Below are 25,723 nucleotides of genomic sequence, written 5' to 3'. Positions count from 1 at the left end.
GATTCCCAGCTTCTATGGAAAAATGGGCAGTTCTGGCCTCCCTGGGCCACGCGGCAGAGGTGGTTCTGCCCCCAGGGACACTGGGCGGTGCCTGGGGACATCTGTGGTTGTCATGATTGGGGGTCGCCTGGCATGGAGTGGGTGGGGTCAGGGATGCTGCTCCGACCCCCCCAGGGCCCGGGACCGCCTCCCTCTGGAGAACGACCCAGGCCCCGTGTCCTCAGTGCCACAGCGAGAAGCCTCCGGGCCCAGGAACCAAAGCAGGCTCTTGGCGGTTTTGCTCGTCAGGCATCCCTTCCCTGGGCCGAGTGAGAGCTCTCTGCCCCCGCAGGCTGGCGAGTACGTGGACGCGAGGGACACGAACATGGGCGCGTGGTTTGAGGCCAAGGTCATCAGGGTGACGAGGAAGGTGCCGGCCCAGGACGAGCCCTGCAGCTCCACCTCCAGCCCGAAGCCGGAGGACGACATCGTCTATCACGTGAAATACGACGAGTGAGTATCCACGGGGCAGGCGGGCCTGGGGCGGCGGCGGCTCCATGGACGTGGGACCTGGAGTTTGGAACTGCCTTGGGGGTGATGATCAGGATTCGAGACCCCACCCTCGTGCTCCCGAACCACACGGAGGCCCCCCCACCCTGAGGACCAGTGTCGTGGGGACCTCGTCGGAGAACCCTGCCCAGTCGTCCCCTCAGGGTTGCAGTCTCCCTGTTTCCTGTGCCATCTTCTTCAGACCACATGGCACTGTGTGAAACTGTCTTAGGTGTCCTCTCTCTCCCTCGCCGGAATACACAGTACTTATGGAGCACTCACTGTGTGCCAGGCCCTGCGATAGGCATGGGGGATTCCTGTCTGTGAACACAGAGGGTGTCTGAGTGGGCTCTGGCAGCTGTAACAGCATACCACAGGCTGGGCGGCTTCAACCTCAGATGTTTATTTTCTCACGGTTCTGGAGGCTGAGGGTCCCAAGATCAGTGTGCTGTCAGGGTTAGTTCCCAGTGAGGGCTCTCTTCCTGGCTTGTAGACGGCTGTCTTCTCACTGCATCCTCACATGGCCTTTTCTCTGTGTGCACAGAAAGAGAGAGAGAGAGCGAGCTCTGGTGTCTTTTCCTCCTCTGATAAGGACACCAATCACCTTAGATTAGGGCTCTGCCTTTTTGAGCTCATTTAACTTTGATGACACCCCCTAAAGGCCCTATCTCCAAATACAGTCACATTGGGTGTTAGGGCTTCAGTGTATGAATTTGGGGGATACAGTTCAGTACCTAACAGAGGGCAAGCGTGCCTGCCTACAGGGAGCTCACATTCTGTGGTTCTCTGCTGGGTCCCTACTGCCTACATCGGTTTCTGGCACATCCTAAGCTTAGCTCTAAGAATTATGGGAGTAATTGGACGAGTGAATCGCAGTTTTTGCAACATTCCCATCCTCTTGGTCAGGGGTTGCAAACTCTAGTTCTCAGGCCAAATCTGGCCCACAGCCTGATTTTGTAAATAAAGCTTTATCGAAACACACCAATACCCATTCGTTTACACCTTGTCTGTGACTGCTGTCATGGTAATAGCAGCCGAGTTGAGTGTTCACGACAGACACCTTCCAGATGACAAAGCTGAAAATATTGACTGTCTGGTCCTTCACAGGAAAAGCTGGGCAGCCCTTGTACTTGGTGGTTTATTAGCAAAAATAGTGAGTACCAGGCTATAGAGCTAGTCTCAATAGATTTGGGGTTGTCCCCCTCACAGCTGAGGCTTAACTTTGTTGCTAATAGAATATGCTACTTTTAGCTCAATTATTTTATGCCTTTTTTGAGGCTGCTGGAATATTCCTGCATATCCAGAATAATGACTTCCTATCATTTTCTAATCTATGGTATGTTGTATTTACGTAAACGAAATAATGTATGTCCCTCTACAAAAAATCACTTTCAACACATGTATGTGGAAGAAGTTAAGTTCTTCCCTCCCTGCATTTCCTGCTATCTGAGTTTCCTATGGCTGCCGTAACAAAGTACCACTAGCATTGCTCCGACAGTTTATTCTCTCACAGTCCTGGAGGCCAGAAGTCCAAAACTAAGGTGGCGACAGGGCTGTGAACCTTCTGGAACCTGAAGGGGAGAATCCTTCCTGCCTCTTCCAGCTTCTGGTGGGACCGGCAGTCCTTGGCTTGTGGCCACATCCCTCCAGCCTCTGCCTCCTCTTCCTGTGTCGTTCTCCTCTGTCTGCGTCTCATCCTCTCTTCTTGTAAGGACATCAGTCACTAGGTTTAGGGCCACTCTATTATGACGTCATCTGAACTCCTTACATCTGCAACGACCCTATTTCCAAATTAGGTCCCACTCCAAGGTGCCAGGGGTTGGAATCATAGCATAGGTTTTTAGAGGATGTAGTTCAACCCACAACACCTTCTGTAATTGGAACGTGTCGCTATAGCTGTGTGTTTTTGACACCAGCAAGTGAGATCATGGGGAGGGGGCTTTCCAGGCTGCTGTGATGAGCAGAACCCAAACCCATACACCAGGCGGCCCTCTCCGCCTGGCTTCTCTCTCTCGTCAAGGGAGCGAGGTCCCCTGGCACCTGGGGTCTGAGCGTGGGGCTTTCCCCCCCTCCCCCAGCTACCCGGAGAACGGAGTGGTCCAGATGAACTCACGGAACGTCCGGGCTCGTGCCCGACACATCATCAAATGGCAGGACCTGGAGGTGGGCCAGATGGTCATGGTCAACTACAACCCTGACAACCCCAAGGATCGCGGCTTCTGGTACGATGCGGAGATCCTGCGGAAACGTGAGACCCGGACGGTGCGGGAGCTGCACGCCAACGTCAGGATCGGGTGAGTCAGTGCCTGCCGGCCTCTGCCTGGCCTCCACCCGGCCTCTGCCTGGCCTCCACCCGGCCTCCGCCTGGTCTCTGCCTCCTCTCTGGGTCTCCACGCCCCACCTGCTTACCCCGCCTAGGGAACTGTCTCTGGGCCCCAGGCAGAGATTTCAAGCGTCCTTGTTCTCTTTTGTTTGTTGTTTTGAATTTGGCAAACAGGTGAAAAGTCTAAAAGGGGCAAAATCCAGAAAGTACCGAAGGCCACACAGTTAATATTCTCCCTTCTCTTCTGTCCCCTGGTCACCTGGTTCTCCTCTTTCTGGAGACGTGATGGTTCCCGGCGCCTTCCAGGGCCACTCTGTGCACAAACAGGCGTGAACGTACACCGAACTACACACACCCACATGGAGGTGCCCTTCACATCAGGGATCAGAGGGCTGCTGGCCGCAGGCCAGAGCCGGCCCCACCCCTGATTGGCAAATAAAGTTTTATTGGCACCAGGCCACGCCCATCTGTTCACTGATTCACTGTGGCTGCTCAGCGTTAGGAGGACACCAAGAGGACAGCTGGGTAGCTGTGAAACAAACCGTGTGGCCCACAAAGCCAAAAATATTTACCATCTGGCCCTTTGCAGAAAATGTTTGCCGAGCCCTGTTCTTCCTTGCCTCTGTGTGTGTAGAAAACTTACCATCTCACCCATTTTTAAGTGCACAGCTTGGTGGCATTAAGTACATATGTATTGCTGGACAACCATCCCCACAATCCATCTCCAGAACTTTCTCATCTTCCCAAACTGAAACTCTGTCCCCAGGAAACACTGACTCCCCATCCCCCTTCCCCATCCCCCGGCCCCACCATCTACTTCCCGTCTCTATGGATGTGATGACTCTAGGCACCTCCTATGAGTGGGACCACACAGGATTTGTCCTTTTGTGTCTGGCTTTTTTCACCGAGTATAATGTTCTCAAGGTTCATCCATGTTTCATGATGAACGTCTTTTTTGGTGGCTGAGTAATACTCCATTGTATGTATTGTATATAGACATGATCATCGGGGCAACAATGTCCTGAGCATAGGCACAGCAAGTGCAAAGGCCCTGGGGCAGGACCATTCCTGGTGCGTTTGTGGCCTTGCAAGGAGGCCAGTGGGCTGGAGTGGAGGGAGAGAGGGAGGAAGGAAGCATTCAGGGCATGGCCGGGAGTGGTGCGGAGCTGGTGTGTATTCTCTGTTGCTGGCGGCCATCAGAGCTGAAAGCACAGGAGCCACAGGCTTCGACCTATGATTAGGAATCATCACTTGGGCAGCTGAGCTGGGAATGGACTGCAGGGGGCAGCATAGCTGCAGGGAGACCAGGGAGGAGGCCGATGGGGGCGTTGAGGGGCAAGGGCCCAGGGCTCGGCCCCGGTACAGTGATGTGATTGTTAAAAAGTAACCTGCTTCTTGTTTTGTTTCTTTTTTATGTTTTCTTGTTTTCCATTTCTTTGATTTCTGCTCTCTTTTTTGTTTTTTAATATTTTTATTTATGTAGTTAGTTAGTTAGTTATGGCTGTGGCACGCGGGATCTTAGCTTCCCGACTGGGGATCGAACCCATGCCTTCTGCAGTGCAAGTGTGGAGTCCTAACCACTGGACTGGACCGGACCGCCAGGGAATTCCCTGATCTCATCTTTGTAATTTTCTCCCTTCTCCTTTCTTTGGGTTGATTTTGCTTTTCTTTTTCTAGTGTTTTTTTTTTTTTTTTTTTTGAGGTAGTAACTTAGATTATTGTAGGTCTAATATAAGCATTTATTTATTTATTTTTAAACATTTATTTATTTATTTCGGCTGCGCTGGGTCTTAGTTGTGGCATGCGGGAACTTTCAGTTGTGGCATGCGGACTTTTTAGTTACGGTGTGTGGACTCTTAGTTGTGGCATGCATGCGGGATCTAGTTCCCTGACCAGGGATCGAACCCGTGCCCCCTGCAGTGGAAGCCGGCGTCTTAACTACCGGACCACCAGGGAAGTCCCACTTGGCATACGTTATTGACCCTTGAACAACTCGGGGGTTACAGATGCTGACCCCCGTGCAGTTAATAAGAATCTGAGCATTAACTTACAGTCTGCCTTCCATCTCTGCGGTTCCATTGTATCTGTGGTTCCGCATCTGAGGATTCAACCGACTGGGGATTGTGTGGTACTGCCATATTTACTGTTGAAAAAAATCCGCCTATAACTGGATTCGTGCAGTTCAAATTCATGTTGGTCAGGGGTCAATTGTATTTAGACCATTTACATTTAAGGTAATTATTAGTATGTTAGGGCTTGAGCCTGCCATTTTGTTATTTGTTTTCTATTTGTTTTCTCTGTTTCTTTTTCCTGTTGCTCTTTTTCTGTCCTTCCTGTGGGTTATGTAAGTATTTTTTAGGATTCTATCTTGATTTATTTTTTATTTATTTATTTTTTTAGCATATTATCAGTACATTTTAATTAATTAATTAATTAATTATTTTTTGGCTGTGTTGGGTCTTCGTTTCTGTGCGAGGGCTTTTCTCCAGTTGCGGCAAGCGGGGGCCACTCTTCATCGCGGTGCGCGGGCCTCTCACTGTCGCGGCCTCTCCTGTTCCGGAGCACAGGCTCCAGGCGTTCAGGCTCGGTAGTTGCGGCTCACGGGCCTAGTTGCTCCGCGGCATGTGGGATCTTCCCAGACCAGGGCTCGAACCCGTGTCCCCTTCATTGGCAGGCAGATTCTCAACCACTGCGCCACCAGGGAAGCCCTCTATCTTGATTTACTGATGGTCTTTTGGAGTGTATTGCTCTATACGGTTTTCTTAGTGGTTTCTCTGGATTTTATCATATAAACGTGTGACATACTGGTATCTCTCTTCCCACTTTGAGGGAAGTGTGGAAATCTTTCTTCCACTTACATTCCTTTATAGTCACTGTCTTGAGCGTCAGATGGTGTTATGGTTTTTATTTCAATCGTCGTTTATGATTTAGAAAACCCGTAAGGAGTATGATTTATTGTATGGACCCGTATTTCTGCTCTTTCTATTCTTTCTTCCTTCTTTTTCCTCCAAGATGCTTTCCTTTTTAATTTCCTATCTATTTGAAGAACTTCCTTCATTATTCTATAAAGGTGTGTTGGCTAGCAATGAATTCTTTTAATTTTCCTTCATCTGAGATTATGACCACCACCGTTATATTGAAGTAACTCCCAAGCATCGACTCATTGTATCTGTTAATATTTTCAAGTATATTTCTTCAAAATGATTCTTTTAAAGAGACATACTTTTAATGCTATTATTACAACATAAAAATTAACTAATTTCTTAACATATAGCCAGTCGTTGTTCAGTCTTCCAATTAGCTCACTCTGTTTTTTCATTATTTGTTTAAGATCTAAGTAATGTCCAAAGATTTCAGTTAGGTTGGCAGATCTCTCTCTCTTTTTTTTTTTTTTTTTAAGTTTATTTATTTTATTTATTTTATTTTTGGCTGTGTTGGGTCTTCACTGCTGCGCACGGGCTTTTCTCTGGTTGCAGCGAGCACGGGCTTCTCACCGTGGTGGCCTCTCTTGTTGCGGAGCATGGGCTCTAGGCACGCGGGCCTCAGTAGTTGTGGCTCGCGGGCTCCAGAGTGCAGGCTCAGTAGTTGTGGCTCGCGGGCTCTAGAACGCAGGCTCAGTAGTTGTGGCGCACGGGCTTAGTTGCTCCGCGGCATGTGGGATCCTCCCGGACCAGGGCTCAAACCCGTGTCCCCTGCATTGGCAGGCGGACTAATTTATTTGTTGGGGAAGCCTGGTTGTTTGTCCCACAGACTCTGCACAGTCTGGATTTCCCACCGGCATCCTCACGGTGTCATTTCCTCTGTTCCTCTGTCCCTGTGTTTCCTGTGAACTGGTGGGTAGATCTGGACCTTCCCATCTAGTTTCACAGCCACGAGCCACACATGCTGCCTAGCCCTTGAAATGTGGCCAGGACACATTAAGATGCGTCATGAGTGTAAAATGCACAATGGATTTCAAAGATTTAGCGCTGAAAAAGAATGCAAACTAGCTTGTTAATAATTCCTTAATGTTCATTACATGTTGAAATGATATTTTGTATACATTGGGTTACATAAAACATCCTCAAATTGATTCCATCTGCTTTTACTTTTTGAATGTGGTTCTCAGGCAGTGTGAAATTATACACCTGACTCGCATTTGCTTTCCCTAGACGGTTGCCGATGATGAAGGTGGTGGGATGATCTGATGGAGGTGGTGAGATGATCCCTGGGGTCGTTTTAACTTAGAGGAGTTTTTGTATTTTGATCAGACCTTTATTGCTTTTGCCTGTTGGGCCTTGTTAAATGGGCCTTGTCTACCCGCAGGTTAGAAATGATTCTCTCAAATGCATCACGTGATGAAACTCTGGTTTGTCTGTTGTTTTCACCTTGTTCCTGATTTGGTAGGACTTGAATTTGCAAGGGGAGTAGCTAATCGAGTTCACGGTGCCCTGCAAAAGCCTGTTCTCTGATGCAGTTAGAGGCGGAGCTGTTCACAGGCTCTGAGAGCTGTGTTGACGTGGCGAAGTCTTCTCGGGCACTTCGGCGGGGCCGGCCCCGTGGGATGTCCTAACGGCCCGTCTCTCGCAGGGATGATTCTCTCAACGACTGTCGGATCATCTTCGTGGACGAGGTTTTCAAGATTGAGCGCCCTGGCGAGGGGAACCCCATGGTGGAAAACCCGACAAGAAGTGAGTTCCGATCCCGCCCCTCTGCGGTGGGCGGGCAGGGCGCCCAGTGTGGCGGGGTCCTGCCCGAGCTGACCCCATCCTCCCGTGTCCAGGGAAGAGCGGGCCCTCCTGCAAGCACTGCAAGGACGATGAGCGGAAGCCGTGCCGCATGTGTGCCTGCCACCTGTGCGGGGGCAAGCAGGACCCCGACAAGCAGCTGCTGTGCGACGAGTGCGACATGGCCTTCCACACGTACTGCCTGTGCCCGCCGCTCAGCAACATCCCCACCGAGGAGGAGTGGTGAGTGCCCGGAGGCTGCCGGTGACCCCGCGATGGCGGTGGGGGGGCGGGCGCGAGGCCTGGGCCCCGGCTCACTGCAGGGAGGAGGCAAGGCGGGCAGGAGCGGAGCGGGTGTCCCCGGCGCTGGAGGGGACGGTTGTGACGCTCGGCTGTGGTCTGAGGACCCCGACCTGCTAACGGCAGTGGCTGTCGTTTACACCGTCCCCTCCCCGTGGAGATGGGGAAACCGAGTCCACGGCAGGGAGCAGGTGCCGTCGAGCTGCCCTGTGTGTTTGCCACGTGCTGGCTGGACTTGGCCTCGCCGTGGGAGGCACTGCCATTCCCAGCGGGAGTGGGTCAGGGTCCGCCGTCCACCACGGGCGCCACTCGCCGCACGCGGCTACTTCAGATGTGGCCCGTGCGACCGAGGAACTCGATTTCTTATGTCACGCTCGTGGATTCAAGTTCGCCCCCGCTGCCGCCACCGTCCCCCCCGCCCCCCCGTCCTGGTCTCGGACACACAGGATGGCAGGGGGCCGGAAGGAGGCGGCCGTGCAGCCACGGGCAGAGGGTGACGTCCCCGTGGTCGCAGGTACTGCCCCGAGTGCCGGATCGACTCCAGCGAGGTGGTGCAGGCAGGCGAGAAGCTGAAGGAGAGTAAGAAGAAGGCGAAGATGGCGTCGGCCACGTCGTCCTCTCAGCGGGACTGGGGCAAGGTGAGGGGCCCCCGCGCCCCGTGCGCCCCTGCCACCCCTCACCACCCACCGCGGCCGTTCACGCTGCTCTCCCCTCTGTTTTGGAATGGACAGGGCATGGCGTGCGTGGGCCGCACCAAGGAGTGCACCATCGTGCCGTCCAACCACTTCGGCCCCATCCCGGGCATCCCCGTGGGCACCATGTGGAGGTTCAGAGTCCAGGTACCTGCAGACGTCGGGCCCCGGGGCTCGGCCGACGGGCGCTGGCCTTCCAGGAGCCCCTCCACTGGGGAGGGCTATCCCAAGGGCAAGAGGCTGGGGATTCACGCCAGGTCCTTCCCTGGTGTGGCTCGGACTCGGTCTCTCGGGGGCAGAGGTTCTCATAACAGGAGTGATGCTTTCAGTGGAAGAGTCAGGCGCTGGCTCCAAAGGCGGGAGCGAGGAGGGCCGTCGAGCAGTGGCTGGTCCAGGAGATGCCACTTATTTCTCGGTGGTGTTCACAGGTCAGCGAGTCTGGGGTCCATCGACCTCATGTGGCAGGCATCCACGGCCGGAGCAACGATGGGGCGTACTCCCTGGTCCTGGCTGGAGGGTATGAGGATGACGTGGTGAGTGTGGGGAGCTGGTTTTGTTTTTATGTAATTGTGGCAAATACTCAACGTAAAACTTAACCATCTTAATTATTTTTAAGAGCACAGCTCAGTGACATTAAGCACATTGACATTGTTGCACAACCATCCCCACGGTCCATCTCCAGAACTTTCTCGTCTTCCCAAACTGAGACTCTGTCCCCAGGAAACGCTGACTCTCCATCCCCTTCCCCAGCCCCTGTCCTTACCATCTACTTCCTGTCTCTGTGGATCTGATTTCTCTAGGGACCTCCGGTGAGTGGAATCACAGTATTCGTCCTTTTGTGTCTGGATTATCTCACTGAGCATCATGTCCTCAAGGTCCATCCACGGTGTAACGTGTGTCAGAATCTCATTCTTCCTTTTTATTTATTTATTTATTTATTTATTTATTTATTTATTTATTTTTGGCTGTGTTGGGTCTTCGTTTCTGTACGAGGGCTTCCTCTAGTTGCGGCAAGCGGGGGCCACTCTTCATCGCGGTGTGCGGGCCTCTCACTATCGCGGCCTCTCTTGTTGCGGAGCACAAGCTCCAGATGCGCAGGCTCAGTAATTGTGGCTCACGGGCCTAGTCGCTCCGTGGCATGTGGGATCCTCCCAGACCAGGGCTCGAACCCGTGTCCCCTGCACTGGCAGGCAGATTCTCAGCCACTGCGCCACCAGGGAAGCCCTCATTCTTCCTTTTTAAGGCTTAACAATATTCCAGTGTGTGGACGGACCACATTTTTGTTTATCCAGTCATGCATCAGTGGATGCCTGGGTTGTTTCCACATTTTAGCTACTGTGAGTAATGCTATGAACCTGGATCTGCAAAAATCTCTTCAAGTCCCTATTTTCAGTTCTTCTGGGTATAAAGAAGTGCGATTGCCGGATCATATGGTGATTGTGTTTTTAATTTGTTGAGGAACCTCCATACCGTTTTCCACAGCAGCTGCACCATTTTCCATCCCCACCAGCTGTGCACAGCGTTCCAGTTTCTCCACATTGTCACCGACACTTGTTATTATCTGTTTCTTTGGTAGTTGATCCTGACATCCTGGTTCTTTGACAGTTGACATCCTGACGGGTGTGTGTGGGTTTGTTTTGAGTGGGTCTCTCCTCTCCTCTGCGTGCAGGGTTCAGCCTGCCCTCCGTATCTGTTTCAGGACCACGGGAACTCGTTCACGTACACAGGTAGCGGTGGACGAGACCTTTCCGGTAACAAGCGGACTGCAGAACAGTCTTGTGATCAGAAACTCACCAACACCAACAGGTTTGCAGAATCGAGTGTTCCTGTTTCTTCACCAGCACATGTCTGTCTGCCTTGTCCTCTGGTGGCTTCACAGGGGAGGGGATGGGTCCCGTTTGGGGCTTTGATGTGCAGGAAGTTAGATTCCCATTAAGAGTGTGATGGAACGTGAGGACCACGCATGTCCATCTCTTCCCTACTCTGTCCACCTGTGAGTCATTCAGATGCACTGAAGCAAACTTTTCCCCCAAAAGGCCAGATAATAAGCGTATTTGGCTTTGCGGGCCGCACGGTCTCTGTGGCAACCACTCAACTCTGCCGTCATAGCACGTGAGCAGCCACAGAGCACGTGTAAAAGAGTGTGGACAGCTGTGATCCAGTAGAACTTTATCTGCAACACCACGAGGTGGGCAGGAGTTTGCTGAGCCTCGATCACAGGATGGGGTAAAGCATAAACAGCATCACAGAGCCCAAAGGAAAAGACAGAGATTTGATGACCTAAGTATTATAAATTACACCAATAAAACCCATACGTACAATGAAAAGGCAGGTGACTCCTGGGGGAAAAGTCTGCCACAGACATGACACCTGATGCTGGTTATGCCCTTATATGTAAAGAGCTGAGCTGCAAATCAATAAGAAAGACTAACAGAAAAAAGTAAAGGACATGCAAATCATTCTGCCAAGTGACACAGATCTACAGTGGCCATGAAAATTTGTTCACCTTTAGTGATCAAAGAATTACACATTGAAGTAATGTTGAGGTACTATTTATTTACCCTGTAAAGTTGGCCCCAAATTCTCCAGTGTTGAGAAATGCCAAGGCATAGACTAGCGTTCCACTGTTGGTAGAAATACAAATTGGTATTTCTTACTTTCCAGAAAGCTCTTTGCCTAAATATCTTTTTTAAAAAAAGAGGGAAGGGTTCATTTTCGTGCATGTATTAGTCTAGTAGAATATTTAAATTTCACTAGCCATTTAAAAAAATCTCATTTTGGGGACTTCTCTGGTGATCCAGCGGTTAAGACTCCGTGCTTCCACTGCAGGGGGCGCGGGTTCAATCCCTGGTTGGGGAACTAAGATCCCGCATGCCACGTGGTGCAGCCAAGAAAAAAAAAAAAAATCTCATTTTCGGAGGAGATTTAACAGTGTGAGGAACTGCTCGTGAGCAGTGCTAAACGTCTGGACTTAAAACTCTAAGAAATCCGTTCTTTAACAGCTGCCATCTGCACGGGAGAACAGCTGTGCGGCGGCGGCTCTCTTTCTTGCTCTCCTGAGGAAGGTGGCGGCGTTGCATCACATGCGGGGCTGACCTCCCGTCCACCGACCCCAGGCCTCTGTGCCCTTTGTCGGGACAGGCCTGCCGGCCCAGCCCGCGTGTGTGTGCCACCTGCTTTCTCCTGGGTGACGTCTTGCCCCACATCGTGTTAGTGCCCTGTGGCTCTAGTACCACAACACTGCAAACTGGGTGGTTTAGAACAACAGGAATTTATTCTTGCCTAATTCTGGAGGCCCGGAGTCCAAAGTCAAGGTGTCTCGGGGCCGTCCTCCATCTGGAACCTCCAGGGGAGGGTCCTTCCTTGGTGTCCCTTGGCTTGTAGATGTGACACACTCCAACCCCTGCCTCGGTCTTCATGGGGCCCTGTCCCCTGTGTGCCTGTTTTCTTTTTAATTTATTTTCTTTTAGTTTTAATTTTTATTTTATTTATTATTTTTTAAAAAATAAATTTATTTATTTTTGGCTGCGTTGGGTCTTCGTTGCTGCGCGCGGGCTTTCTCTAGTTGCGGCGAGTGGGGGCTACTCTTCGCTGTGGTCTGCGGGCTTCTTGTTGTGGAGCACGGGCTCTAGGCGTGTGGGCTTCAGTAGTTGTGGCTCGCGGGCTCAGTAGTTGTGGCTTGCAGGCTCTAGAGCGCAGGCTCAGTAGTTGTGGTGCACGGGCTTAGTTGCTCTGTGGCATGTGGGATCTTCCCGGACCAGGGCTCGAACCCGTGTCCCCTGAATTGGCAGGCAGATCCTTAACCACTGTGCCACCAGGGAAGTCCTAGTTTTTTTTAAATTATTTATTTTTAAAAAATTTTCTTCTTTTTTTTTGGTCCATGTCATGGTGCGGCTTGTGGGATGTGGGATCTTAGTTCCCTGACGTGTGATCGAACCCGGGCCCTCGACAGTGAGAGCGCTGAGTCCTAACCACCAGGGAACTCCCTCAGTTTCCCTTTCCTTATATGGACACCAGTCACTGGGTTCAGGGCCCACCCTAATCCATTCTGACCGCCTCCGAACTTGACTTCATCTGCAAGCACCGTCTTTCCAAAGAAGGTCACATGTTCACGGGGCCAGGGGCTTGGGACGCGACCCCCTCTCTCTGGGGGACGCAGTCCAGCGTTTGGGCCCGGCTCTCCCCGCAGGGCGCTGGCTCTGAACTGCTTTGCCCCCATCAACGACCTCAAAGGGGCCGAGGCCAAGGACTGGCGGTCTGGGAAGCCGGTCCGGGTGGTGCGGAACGTCAAGGGCCGCAAGCACAGCAAGTACGCCCCCATCGAGGGCAACCGGTACGACGGCATCTACAAGGTGAGTGGGGGCCCCCGTGCCTGCCCCCCGCCCCTGGCCCCCAGGTCACTGACCCCGTGCTTCTTCCCACAGGTCGTGAGGTACTGGCCTGAGAAGGGCAAGTCCGGCTTCCTGGTGTGGCGCTTCCTCCTGCGCAGGGATGACGTCGAGCCGGGGCCCTGGACCAAGGAGGGGAAGGACCGGATCAAGAAGCTGGGGCTGACCATGCAGGTGCGTCCAGGCCTGCGCTCACAGCTGGAGCTCACGCCCGGGGCCTGGGGCGGGGAGCGTCTGAGCGGGGAGCCATGCTCTCTGGGGTTTTTCTCATCCCGGACGATTTCCAGGCTGTGAGCTGGTGACACCTCGCTGGCTGTACCATCCCTGTCCTTCAGCCAGTGGATATAGGGGAGGGGTGGCTTGGGCAGGTTTGCATCTTTGCTTTCGTGATGTTAGAACTGAGAGCTGGGCTTCCTTATCTGAGCTGTGTTCGAAGAGCTTATCCGAAATCAATCTGGAGACCGGTCTCCTCTCTCTCGGCCAGTCCCCTCCCATCCCGTCTTCTCCTCCCCCTCTTCCCTGTCTCTTTTTGTTTTTTTTGTTTTTTTTTTGACTGCACCTTGCAGCATGCAGGATCTCCCTGACCAGGGATTGAACCTGTGCCCCCTTCATTGAAGGCGGAGTCTTAACCACTGGACCGCCAGGGAAGTCCCCCATCTCTCTTTCTCCTCTCTGTCCATCACCCCTCCCTACCCCAAAAGCAGACAAACCAATAAAACTGGTCTAAATATAGAATAGGGCAAGGTCTAAATGTAAAGATAAGGTGGACTGATCCCCCGGAGCAATCACTCACCTCTTTATAGCAGCAGAATCCTCTGTCTTCAAGAGTTCACCCCCGTGCCTGCAGAATACGGCTTTTTTGCACTATAATTATGGTGTTTTCTGTTCCTCCTGGTGATCCGCTTTCCAGCTGATAAGTCGTGGTGGGACTATTTAAGGAATCTTAATTGCTGTTGAGAGTCTGATAGCACCTACCCCCCCACCCCCACCCCGGGAGGCCACAAAGAGTTGCCTTTTGAACACACTGGTTGTTCCACAGGGAATTTTATTTTATTTTATTTATTTCTTTTTTCTTTTTTTTTTAAACATCTTTATTGGAGTATAACTGGTTTACAATGGTGTGTTAGTTTCTGCTTTATAACAAAGTGAAACAGCTATACATATACATATATCCCCATATCTCCTCCCTCTTGCGTCTCCCTCCCTCCCACCCTCCCTATCCCACCCCTCTAGGTGGACACAAACACAGGGACTTTTAGAAGCGGAGGAACTGGGGAGAGACAGCCGTGGGTCAGGCACGTCACTGTTTGGTGGGAGGAGGATTTTTTATTTAGAACTTAAGTCTTCATTGCAAGTTTGTGTTGCTAGAAAAGCTTGAGGGTTTCTTGATGAAACATTGGAGAATCGGATGTGGCTGTAGGTGCCTTAGAACCCCATTTCTAATTAGATGATGCCTGATGGGGCTCAGAGGAGTCCAGGACCCATCAGAATCGGGTTGTGGAGCTAAGGCCCTAGGCCAGTCGTGGGTAAACGAAGTCTTCCTGGGGCCCAGCCATGCCCATTCAATCCCACAAGGGCTGAGCCGGCTTTTGTACCCACAGAGCCCGAAACTTTTACTACCTGGCCCCTGGCTGGAAAAGTTTGCCTACTTCTCATCAAAATGGAGAGATACTAAGACTGTCTTGGGAATTCCCTGGCCGTCCAGTGGTTAGGACTTGGCGCTTTCACTGCTGAGGCCGAGGGTTCATTCCCTGGTCAGGGAACCAAGATCCTACAAGCCGCGTGGCACGGCCAAAAAAACCCAAAAAATGAAACAAAAGAAGACTGTCTTCTTTGCTTGATCTGATGGCGGGCCTCTACCGTGCGTTATCTCGCGTTATCTCGCTCACTGCCGCTGTGCCATTAATGTTTGTTCCTGTGAGTTTCTGTGCTTAGTTACTGCTCCAGAGTTAAGTTGGTGGAGGCCTCTGAGCTGAGGCCAAGGGAGCACAGAGTCCGTCTCTGGGGCCCGGCTGGGGACCGGGGAGGGGTGACCGTCCTGTCTTCTCCTCCTCGCAGTACCCGGAAGGCTACCTGGAGGCCCTGGCCAGGAGGGAGAAGGAGAAGGAAAACAGCAAGAGGGCAGCCCTGGAGAAGGAGGAGGATGGGGAGGAGGGCTTCCCGTCCCCCAGGAAGGGCAAGCGGAAAAGCAAGTCGGCTGGTGGGTGTCTCCGTGGCCGTCCTCGTACTTGGGACCCCATCCTCGTGCTCGGGGGGTGGGGGTGCCTCCACCCTCACCAGCCCTGCTCTGTCCCAGGAGGCGACGGGTCCTCGCGAGGGGCAACCAAGAAGACCAAGGTGGAGCCCTACAGCCTCACCACCCAGCAGAGCAGCCTCATCAAGGAGGACAAGAGCAACACAAAGCTGTGGACGGAGATCCTGAAGTCGCTCAAGGACGGGCCGGTGAGCCCCCCTCCCCTCCCCCGGGCCTGGCCGGGGCCTCTTTCTTTCCATCGTGATAAAACAGAGAAGACATGAAACTGACCATCTGAACTATTTAAAGTGCACAGCTCAGTGGCATTAAGCCTGTCGTGCAACCATCCCCACCATTGTCTCCAGCACTTTCTCGTCTTCCCAAACTGAAACTCTGTCCCCATGAAATGCTGACTCCCCAGCCCCTGGCCCCCACCATCTACTTTCTGTCTCAGTGGATGTGACTCCTCTAGGGAACCCACATGAGTGGAATCAGACAGTGTGTGTCCTTCTGTGTCTGGTTTCTCTCACTGAGCATCATGTCCTCAGGGTCCATCCGTGTTGTGGCAGGTGTCAGACTCCTTCCTTTTAAGGCTGCGTAATATTCCGCTGTACAGATGGAATTTGTTTATCCATCATCTCTCAGTGGACACTTGGGTTGCTTCCAGCTTTTGGCTGTTGTGAACAGTGCTGCTGTGAACACAGGTGGGCAAGTCTCTGCGGCCCTATCTTCAGTTCTCTTGGGCATAAACCCAGAAGTGGGATTGCCGGATCATAAAGTCATTCTGTGTTCAAATTTCTGAGGAACCGCCAAACCGGCGCTGTCTTTTTTTTGATCCTCCTGCCTTAGTGGGGTGAGTGACATTGATGGGTCACTGGAAGTGAGTGGCTCAGCGTCCTCTGGCTGCCCCTGCCTGGTGGGGATTGGCTCTCCATGGCTCACGGTCAGGATCAAACCCAGATCCTCTGAGCCCCGGGCGAGCGGCCCGTTACTGCTGACGTCCTCTCCTTCTGGACCCTTCCTCCTGGTCATCCCATTGCACGGCCTCTGCCCTCGTGGGTTTCTCTTTGGGGAAGTATCTTCCACCCCAGCACTCCTGGCTCAGTCTCCCTCCGGCATGAAATCACTGTGGCTGCCCTAACAAGTGAGCCTTTAGGGGTAAAATCCAAGTGTGGGCATGGCTGGTCCTTCTGGAGGCTCCAGGGGAACATCAGTTCCCGCCTTTTCCAGCTTCTGGAGGCACCGCATCCCTGGCTTGCGGCCCCTCCTCCATCCTCACAGCCAGCAACGCAGCCTCTCCTGTCTCTCTTTGCTTCTGACCCTCCCGCCTCCCTCTTATAAGGACCCTGTGATGACGCTGGGTTCCCCGGGGAATCCAGGGTCATCCCTGTCTCAAGGGCCTTAACCCCACCTGCGAAGTCCCCTCTGCCCCATGAGGTGATACGTCCACAGGTCCCGGGATTCGAACGTGGACATCTTAGGAGGCTGTGATTCAGCCGCCCCACGTCCTTCGGGTCTCTCTGCTGACAGGTCACCTTCTCCACGGGGGGACTCTGACCGCCCTCCTTCTGGGGCTCCCTGCTGTCCTTTCCCCAGCACTGCTGTGACCTTTCTGTCTCTCACCTACTTAATCTCTGGTCTTCCCCGCTGGGCCCCATGCTCCAAGAAGGCAGGCGTTTCTCTGTCTCATCTGCCGCTGGAGCCCGGGGTCTGAGCAGCGGGCGGCAGGCAGGTGGTGCCGTGTGTTAGCGCAAGGCTGGGCTCTGTGCCGAGAGAAGCGCTGATGGATTGCGGTCTTGATCTCCAGCCTGCGTGTGCTCCGGTGCCAGAGGATGAGATTCGGGCCGGGGCGAGGGCTAAGCAGGGAATCTGGGGACCCGTCGTGCTCGTTCACTCTGGGGAACCGAGCCTTTGCCGGGCTCATGCACCCTCTCCTCTGCTTCCAGAAATTCCTGAGCAAAGTGGAGGAGGCGTTCCAGTGTATTTGTTGCCAGGAGCTGGTGTTCCGCCCGATCACGACCGTGTGCCAGCACACCGTGTGCAAGGTGAGTGGGCACTGAGGGCCCTGGACGGGAGGTCCTGGAGGGGCGATCGGACCCCTGCAGCCAACCTGGGCTTGCCGGTTTTCCTTCTGCACCTCCCGCCCCCGGCCCTTCGAGGGGCTTGAGGGTCTCTTTTCCGGGCGGCCTGGGTTACAGTAGCACCCCAGCCTTAATCACAGGCGCCCATCACTCGCTCCCTGCTCCCCACCCTCCTGGTGCCCCAGAATCCAACGCAAACTCCTCGCCCAGCCACTGCCCACCCTGCCATCGTCCCGAACCTCCAGCCACACCAGCCCTCTGCTGTGCCTTCAACAGGTCGGCGCCTGCTTTCCTTAGGGGCCACGCACTGGTCCTCTCCAGCCTCTTAGATGCCTGGAGGTCCGGTGTGGAAGAGGATGGGCTATTGTCCTGGCCTGGGATCTGGTCATGCTAAATGATTAAGTGGGCCGGGCTAGAGAGGCACGAGGCACTTATCCCCTAGAGGAGCAGGGAGGAAGGCTTCCTGGAGGAGGTGGCATTAACCTGCCACCTGAGGCGGGCCTTGGGGCAGCATCCCAGGTAGGCAGAGTGACCTGTGCAGAAGCTTAGACCCACAGGCATGTTGGAGTAGCCAAGGCCTGTTGGGGACAAGGGCAGGGGAGGGGGGCCGGGTGGCGGGGCTGGAGGGCTCCGGCCAGTGGTCAGTCTTAGGAGGGAAACAGTATCCGATCTGATGCTTTTTTTTTTTTTTTTTTTTACATCTTTATTAGAGTATAATTGCTTTACAATGGCGTGTCAGCGATCTGATGCTTTTGAAAGAAGAGATTGGGAGGGGCTGAGATTGGGCCAGACCAGGGTCTCTCCCCAAACAGTGCTGACGTTTGGGGTTGGATCGTTCTCTGTCATGGGGTGAACGACACCAGAGTGAACACACCAGGGGGTGTCCTGGGTGCTGGGGGGCTGAGCAGCATCCGAGGCCCCACCCACTCGGTCCCAGGGGTCCCGCAACTTGGGGAGCGCTGGTCTGCGTGTATGGTGTCTTTGCAGTGCCTTCTGGCCAGAGTCGGTCAGTATGAACTCATGGGCAGTGCAGGCACGTAATTTAGAAGGGACTGTCCCTGCCTCCCGGTCACCCTGGGTCTCTGAGCTTCTCTCTCGCCTCGGGGCCGTCTCGGTCCAGGGCGTCCGGTCACTTATCAGACCAGGGGAGGGACTCTGAGAACATGGGCACTTGGGCAGCACTCGTGCCATGTGGCCTGACCGAGGCCCTTCAGCTGTGTGGCCGGGAGAGATGCCCCTGGGTGTCCGAGGCCGTGTGTAGCCCGAGGGGGCTCAGAGGCTTGGCGGAGCCGGGTGAGAACACATCATCGGGGTCGGCAGTGTGGCTTTGACCCCCGGCTTTGCCCTTTCTGGCCGTGTGACCTTGGAAAGCCTGTAACCGTGCTGAGCCCCTTTTCCCCATGGAAATGGGCATCGCAGCACCCTTCTGGCTCTGAGGTGTACCCGGCCAGCATGCAGCCGGACACTGAGACGCGGGGCGCGTGCGAGGTCAGGCCGAGCGGCTCAGGGAGTCACCACACCTGCGGCTGCTGTGCCGCCAGTGTGAAGGAGGTGGCCCTGGCGAGTGCGTGTCTGTCCTGGGCATCCTCACGACTGTCGTTCGTCTCCAGTGAGCTCAGCGTCTGAGGGGCTGTGGGGAAATGGCTTTGACCCTCCACCCTGATGTCCCAGCGTTTGATTTTGTTTTTACTCTATTAAAATATTTTTACTGTGGTAATATACGGATAACATAACCTTTACCGTTTTAACTATTTTTTAGGCGCACATCTCAGTGGCATTAAGTACATTCACACTGTTGTGCAACCCTCCCCACCATCATCTCCAGAACTTTCTCATCCTCCCAAACTGAAACTCTGTCCCCATGAAACACTCACTCCCCAGCCCCTCCCCCAGCCCCTGGCCCCCAACCATCTACTTCCTGTCTCTGTGGATCTCACTCTCTAGGGACCTTGCATGAGTGGAATCAGACAGTATTTGTCCTTCTGTGTCTGGCTTCTCTCACTGAGCATCGTGTTCAGGCTCATCCATGTTGTCACGTGTGTCAGAACCTCTTTCCTGTTGAAGGCTGAGTCACATGGCAGCGTGTGGATGGACCACATTGTGTTTAGCCATCATCCGTGGATGGACTCTTGGTGTTTCCACCTTTTGGCCATTGTGAATCGTGCAGCGGTCCAGAACCTGATTTTGAACCCAAGTCTTAGTGTGTTGAGCAGAGAGCACTACCTCTTGTGCCTGGGATCAGGCTACAGACTTTATATTGGAAAAGAACACAGGAGTTGTTTTTTTGTTTTTTTAAATTTTTTTTAAAATTTTTTATTTTTTTAATGCTATTCTTGTCTGCTTACATTCTTTTTATGTATGTATGTATGTATGTATGGCTGTGTTGGGTCTTCGTTTCTGTGCGAGGGCTTTCTCTAGTTGTGGCGAGCGGGGGCCACTCTTCATCGCGGTGCGCGGGCCTCTCACTATCGCGGTCTCTCGTTGCCGAGCACAGGCTCCAGACGCGCAGGCTCAGTAATTGTGGCTCACGGGCCGAGTTGCTCTGCGGCATGTGGGATCTTCCCAGACCAGGGCTCGAACCCGTGTCCCCTGCATTGGCAGGCAGATTCTCAACCACTGCGCCACCAGGGAAGCCCTGTTTTTTTGTTTTTTGTTTTGTCTTTGTTGTATTTTTTTGACTGTGCTGCGTCTTCGCTGCTGTGCTTGCACTTTCTCTAGTTGCGGCGAGCGGGGGCTACTCTTTGTTGTGGTGCATGGGCTTCTCATTGTGGTGGCTTCTTTTGTTTCAGAGCACGGGCTCTAGGCGCGCGGGCTCAGTAGTTGTGGCGCACAGGCTTAGTTGCTCCGCGGCATGTGGGATCTTCCCGGACCAGGACTCGAACCCGTGTCCCCTGCATTGACAGGTGGATTTTTAACCACTGGACCACCAGGGAAGTCCAGGAATTTTTAAAAATAGGGATCAAAAGCAGCCGCCTGCATCCAGCGGTAGCGTGCCGTGGCAGCAGCAGGTTTTCACCAGCTTGGTGTTGCCCCTCACCCAGCTGCCTGGCGCCATCCTTCAGGTGTGTGCGCCTGTGCGGGTGCCTGCTTCCCGTGGCGTCTTCGGCCTGTTGCTCCGACGGGGAGGTAGGGCCCGTCAACCTCACAGCTCGGGCTCCACCTGGCTCTTCCCCTGGCATCTCTGGGTTGACAAGTGGGTTTGAGCCCAGAAGTCTGGCTCAGTGTCCAGACTCCCTCCTTCCTCCCTCTCCTCCTGTCTTCTCACCGACACATGTTCATTGAGCATCTACTCTGGGTTGGGTCCTGTGCTTGGTGCCGGGAGATTCAGGGAGACACAGCCCCCATCTTGGGGAGTGTCTGGTGTGTTACACGCCAGCAGGTTAGTCGACAAGATGATTCCAGAAGGCGGAAAGTGCTGTTTTGAAAGCAGACAGGGTGAGGTGAGGCGGGGATATTCCAGGGGCTTCGAGGAGGGGTCCTCTGAGGAGGGGACTTGAGCCGAGGCACGGGTGACGAGAGAGCCAGGGCATGGACCTGTCAGGTGGTGTGACCTGCAGGTACAGAGGCCTGGTGGCCGGGATGACCTTGGAGTCTTTTTTTTTTTTTTGGCCACACCGCTCGGCTTGTGGGATCTTAGTTCCCTGACCAAGGATTGAACCCGCGCCCATAGCAGTGAAAGTACGGAGTCCTAACCACTGGACCGCCAGGGAATTCCCTGGAGTCGTTGAGCCTGGGGCCGCCGGGCTGGTGATGGGCAGCCAGCAGTGGCAAGTGAGACTGAGGGTCAGGAGGGGCCTCTGGGCTCCCGACACCGCCCCGGGGGGACCGTGGGTGGCCAGGAGCACCTCTCACCACCCGCTCTCCCGCAGGATTGCCTGGACAGGTCCTTCAGGGCCCAGGTGTTCAGCTGCCCGGCCTGCCGCTATGACCTGGGCCGGAGCTACGCCATGCACGTGAACCAGCCGCTGCAGGCTGTCCTTAACCAGCTCTTCCCTGGCTACGGGAGCGGACGGTGATCCTCAAGCACTTCTTGCCGGGTGTTTTTTTAAAAAAACATTATCGGGGGGGGGGGCTGTGGTCCCCATTTTGTTTTTAGTGAGCTTAACTTAAACATGTAGTTTTTCCTCCACTCCCTAAAAAAAGAAAAGCCTCGTCTTCCCGGTTTGGTCTTTTTTTTTTTTTTTTTTTTAATCTATAAATTTTTCAGGAATTTGTATTATGGCTCAAAGGAAGGAAGAAAGTCGGACTTCTCCGTGTTTTTATTTTGGTTTTAAAAATAAATAAATAAATAAAAAGCCTGCAATTTATCAGCGGGAAAAAAAAAAAAACCCAAAAACCAAAAAAAAAAAAAAAAATTGTTTTTCTTCTGAGGATGGAATTAGAAACAACTTGGCGTGAAGGCCACTGAAATTCCCAGCATCAGGTTCTCAGCTGTTCTGGCCGCCAACTCGCAAGACGGTGGGCTGCCTAGAACAATCTTTTCAAGGTTGGTGGGTCAGGCCCCCAGAGGTGAAATCCCGCCTGGCGGTGGCCCTGGGTGTGGTGTTGGCCCTGCGTCGCCGGCAGGAAAGTGTTCAAAGGAAAAGCGGAGAAGTCCCATTGGGCACAGTTGAACCCCCCCGCCTCCAAGCCATCCCCCACCGGGCTGCTTCCGCGTCCCCACCGGCCACCCGAGCAGAGAGCTGGGGCCACACCGAAGCTACCTCCGCTGGACTCTTCCCTTCCATGGGGGCCGATGGGCGGCCCAGCGACGTCCCCTCTGGACGCCACGGAAGCAAACGCCTGGGGCCACGTTCAAGTGCCTTTGGTCCCTCCTTCCTTCTTCAACGCGGGGCTCTTTCTCAGCACTGAATTGTTGACAGTGCCAACCAGAATCTCAAACTGTGGTCCTCCAGCGCCTCCCTGGGGACCCCGGGTGAGCGAGTGGGGACGATGGGACTTTTGTCGATCCTCGAAGTTGAATTTTCAACTCGCCAATTGGGAATTACAAGAGGGAAACTTTAAAAAAAAAAAACAAAAAAAAAACACCTTTTCTAAATGAAATTTTTTTTGTAGTTACTGTATATGTACCGAGAAAGCTAATAACTTAGGGTTTGGTTGTGTTTTTTTTTTGGGGGGGGGGAGTTTTGTGTTTTTTGGAATGATTTGTTAATGTTTCTAACTTGACCAAAGTTTGCAGCTTATACCTCAACAGAACAGGGATATTTTAAATCACATAACTGCAGACAAACTGGAGCGATATCGTTTTAAAAGTTTCTCTTTTTTTCCTTATTATTAGGTGCTTAATGTATTAGGAATAAACGACGAAATCCTGTGTAGGCTTTTTCTATGAAGTTCAATATTCTCTGTCCAGGTTTTAGATTCTCAGAATAAATGCCTTTTACAGATGCATTTGGTTGTGTCTTCTATTTGCAAAGTGCTTGGTAGCCCACCAGGCACTTTTATAGCTAGTAACACATTTTCTCCTTACAAAAGCCCCGGGAGTCAGACTAGGCAGGTGGCATCGTGCCCACTTTGCAGATGAGAAAACTGAGGCCCACAAGGTCCAAGTGACGTGCAGCGGTCCATAGGGGCCAAACCAGGCCTTCTGGCTTGGAGCCAGACGTCACTTAGTGTCACCAAGGTGGGTGGCACTGTCCCCATTTACATTAGAAGAAACAGAGGCTATTGTGGTCCCCACCAGGAGACTGGCTCTGCCTTGAGTGGGTGTCAGCAGCCTGAATCATCAACTAAGGAGCTCCTTGACCCCAGGGGGCCCTCTGCAGGCCTGGGGAGATGGGGGTACATGGGGGTGTGGAGGCTGGTGACCTGAAATGCTGTTTCCAGCAGGAGTCAGAGGCCAAGGATGAGGCAAGGTTTTTTTGTTTTTATTTTTTTAATTAATTTTTATTGGAGTATGGTTGCTTTATAATGGTGTGTTAGCCTCCGCTGCACAACAAAATGAATCAGCCACACACATACAGATATCCCCTCCCTTTTGGATTTCCCTCCCATTTACCACAGTGCATTAGGCAGAGTTCCCTGTGCTATACAGCATGTTCCCATCATTTGTCTATTTTATACATAGTATCAATAGTGTATATGTGTCAATCCCAGTCTCCCAGTTCCTTCCACCCCACCCCTTTCCCCCCTCGGTATCCATACATTTGTTCTCTACATCTGTGTCTCCATTTCTGCTTTGCAAATAAGATCATCTATACCATTTTTCTAGATTCCACATATGTGTGTTATTATACGATATTTGCTTTTCTCTTTCTGACTTACTTCACTCTGTATGACACTCTCTAGATCCATCCACGTCTCTACAAATGACCCAGTTTCATTCCTTTTTATGGCTGAGTAATATACCATTGTATATATGTACCACATCTTTATCCATTCCTCTGTTGATGGACATTTAGGTTGCTTCCATGCCCTGGCTATTGTAAATAGTGCTGCTATGAACATTGGGGTGCATGTGTTTTTTTGAATTGTGGTTTTCTCAGGGTGTATGCCCAGTAGTGGGATGGCTGGATCATATGGTAGTTCTATTTTTAGTTTTTTAAGGACCCTCCATACTGTTCTCCATAGTGGCTGTATCAATTTACATTCCCACCAACAGTGCAAGAGGGTTCCCTTTTCTCCACACCCTCTCCAGCATTTGTTGTTTGTAGATTTTTTGATGATGGCCATTCTGACTGGTGTGAGGTGATACCTCATTGTAGTTTTGATTTGCATTTCTCTAATAATTACTGATGTTGAGCATCTTTTCATGTGCCTCTTGGCCATCTGTATGTCTTTGGAGAAATGGTCTATTTAGGTCTTCTGCCCATTTTTTGATTGGGTTGTTTGTTTTTTTGATATTGAGCTGTATGAGCTGCTTGTATATTTTGGAGATTAATCCTTTGTCCATTGCTTCGTTTGCAAATATTTTCTCCCATTCTGAGGGCTGTCTTTTTGTCTTGTTTATGGCTTTTTTTTTGTTTTTGTTTGTTTGTTGTCTTGTTTCTTTCATTCTTTTTTTTTGGCCATGCTGCACGGTTTGGCTTGCAGGATCTTAGTCCCCTGACCAGGCATCAAACTCATGCCCCCTGCAATAGAAGTGTGAAGTCCTAACCACTGGACCACCAGGGAATTCCCCAAGGATGAGGCAAGTTTAACAATCAACTCCAGGGAAGGTGATAGCGCAGAGTTCTGCAGATGCCATTACTCACACCAACCTATCACTGGCACCTTGTACGGATGGTTAGACGATGACGTGGGCAGATCTAATTTAAGAAACAGGGATTTCCCTGGCGGTCCGGTGGTTGGGACTTCGCCTTCCAATGCAGGGGACGCGGGTTTGATCCCTGGTCGGGGAACTAAGATCCCGCTTGCCCGGTGGCCAAAAAACCAAAACGTAAAACAGAAGCAGTATTGTAGTGAATTCAATAAAGACTTTAAAAATGGTCCACGTCAAAAAAAAATCTTAAAAAAACCAAAAACAATAAAGCTCTGCCTCTTTTGGACCTTCAAATATGTCAAGTGTGTCCTTGAAAACATTATGCTAAGTGAAAGAGGGCAATCACAAGATCGTATATGATATGATCTCATTCGCATGAAATGCGCAACACAGGGATCTGTAGGGACAGAAAGCAGATTAGTGTAGCGATGCTTAGCCAGTAGGGAGGGAGAGGGGGTGAGAGCTAGAGGGTGCGGGGTTCTTTTTGGGGAGATGAAAATGTTCTAAATTCAGTGACGATTGCACGTACCTGTGGATGTACTAAAATCCCTTGAACTGTACGGTATACGAGTTATATCTCAAAAAAAAAATATCAAAGTGTGAACATGAAATAAAAATAGGAAAGATGCCCAGCTATGAGGATCAGAGGAAACTCCATAAATGTCCCCAAGTGGGCCGCACACAGGGGCAGAACACCCTGAGGTGCGTTAATTGTGGAGATTGTGGAATTTTTTTGTTTCTCACATAAAAGTTAAGAACAATGTCATTGTTAAAAATGAGCAAACCCCAGAAACCTGTACTTGTCAGAGTCTTTTCCATGAATTTCCTGAAGACGAAACCCTTTTATAGGAACATATTTACAAAAGCATCAGAGTACAGGTTTCTGGTACCTGACTGTACTGCTGAACTGAAGGAATAAGCATTTTCAGAACTCTAATGAAAAACTGATGAGCTCATAAAAGTGCTAACAAAAGATCAAGATGAAAAAAAAAAATTAATTACATGGGACTGAGTGAACTGATGAGGATGAGTATAATTTTTGTGACTTTCTGGTTGAATTTAAAAAAAGAAAAAATCCCACAAGAACTCAGAGGCAAAGAATATACAAATCAATTTTCACTGCAAAGTAAAGGAGCTGTTGCAGTGGAGGATTACTGGACTGAATGTCAATATTATGACATAGTATGAGTGTGTTTCATGTTTGGTAATTGCAATCATTGTTGCTTTCGTTGTGGTCATCCATGTACAATGCTTGGTGTCAGTCTATTTAT

The 25,723-nt window shown here is 51.8% G+C and overlaps 1 protein-coding gene across 4 annotated transcripts in view; it reads left to right on the top strand.

Moving 5' to 3' along the window:
* Positions 1-22,335, top strand: part of UHRF1 (ubiquitin like with PHD and ring finger domains 1) — a 32,425-nt gene extending 10,090 nt beyond the window's left edge. For 3 of the 4 annotated variants that reach the window (XM_061188856.1, XM_061188857.1, XM_061188859.1), the window contains 14 exons: positions 332-492; positions 2,607-2,822; positions 7,421-7,521; positions 7,614-7,800; positions 8,372-8,495; positions 8,589-8,696; positions 8,978-9,082; positions 10,249-10,355; positions 12,739-12,901; positions 12,974-13,111; positions 14,996-15,137; positions 15,234-15,379; positions 17,117-17,215; positions 21,121-22,335. In XM_061188856.1, the coding sequence (XP_061044839.1) occupies positions 332-492; positions 2,607-2,822; positions 7,421-7,521; positions 7,614-7,800; positions 8,372-8,495; positions 8,589-8,696; positions 8,978-9,082; positions 10,249-10,355; positions 12,739-12,901; positions 12,974-13,111; positions 14,996-15,137; positions 15,234-15,379; positions 17,117-17,215; positions 21,121-21,267 (1,944 nt within the window). In that variant the 3' untranslated portion in view covers positions 21,268-22,335. Of the gene's footprint in view, positions 1-331; positions 493-2,606; positions 2,823-7,420; positions 7,522-7,613; positions 7,801-8,371; positions 8,496-8,588; positions 8,697-8,977; positions 9,083-10,248; positions 10,356-12,738; positions 13,112-14,995; positions 15,138-15,233; positions 15,380-17,116; positions 17,216-21,120 lie in introns of all 4 variants that reach the window. The other variant, XM_061188855.1, reaches the window with a different exon arrangement.
* The last annotated feature ends 3,388 nt before the right edge of the window (positions 22,336-25,723 follow it).

Source organism: Eubalaena glacialis, chromosome 4 (genome assembly GCF_028564815.1).
Source record: "Eubalaena glacialis isolate mEubGla1 chromosome 4, mEubGla1.1.hap2.+ XY, whole genome shotgun sequence".
Lineage (NCBI taxonomy): Eukaryota > Metazoa > Chordata > Mammalia > Artiodactyla > Balaenidae > Eubalaena > Eubalaena glacialis.
The sequence above is the reverse complement of the archived record's forward strand: the minus strand, read 5'-3'. Positions and strand labels throughout refer to the sequence as shown.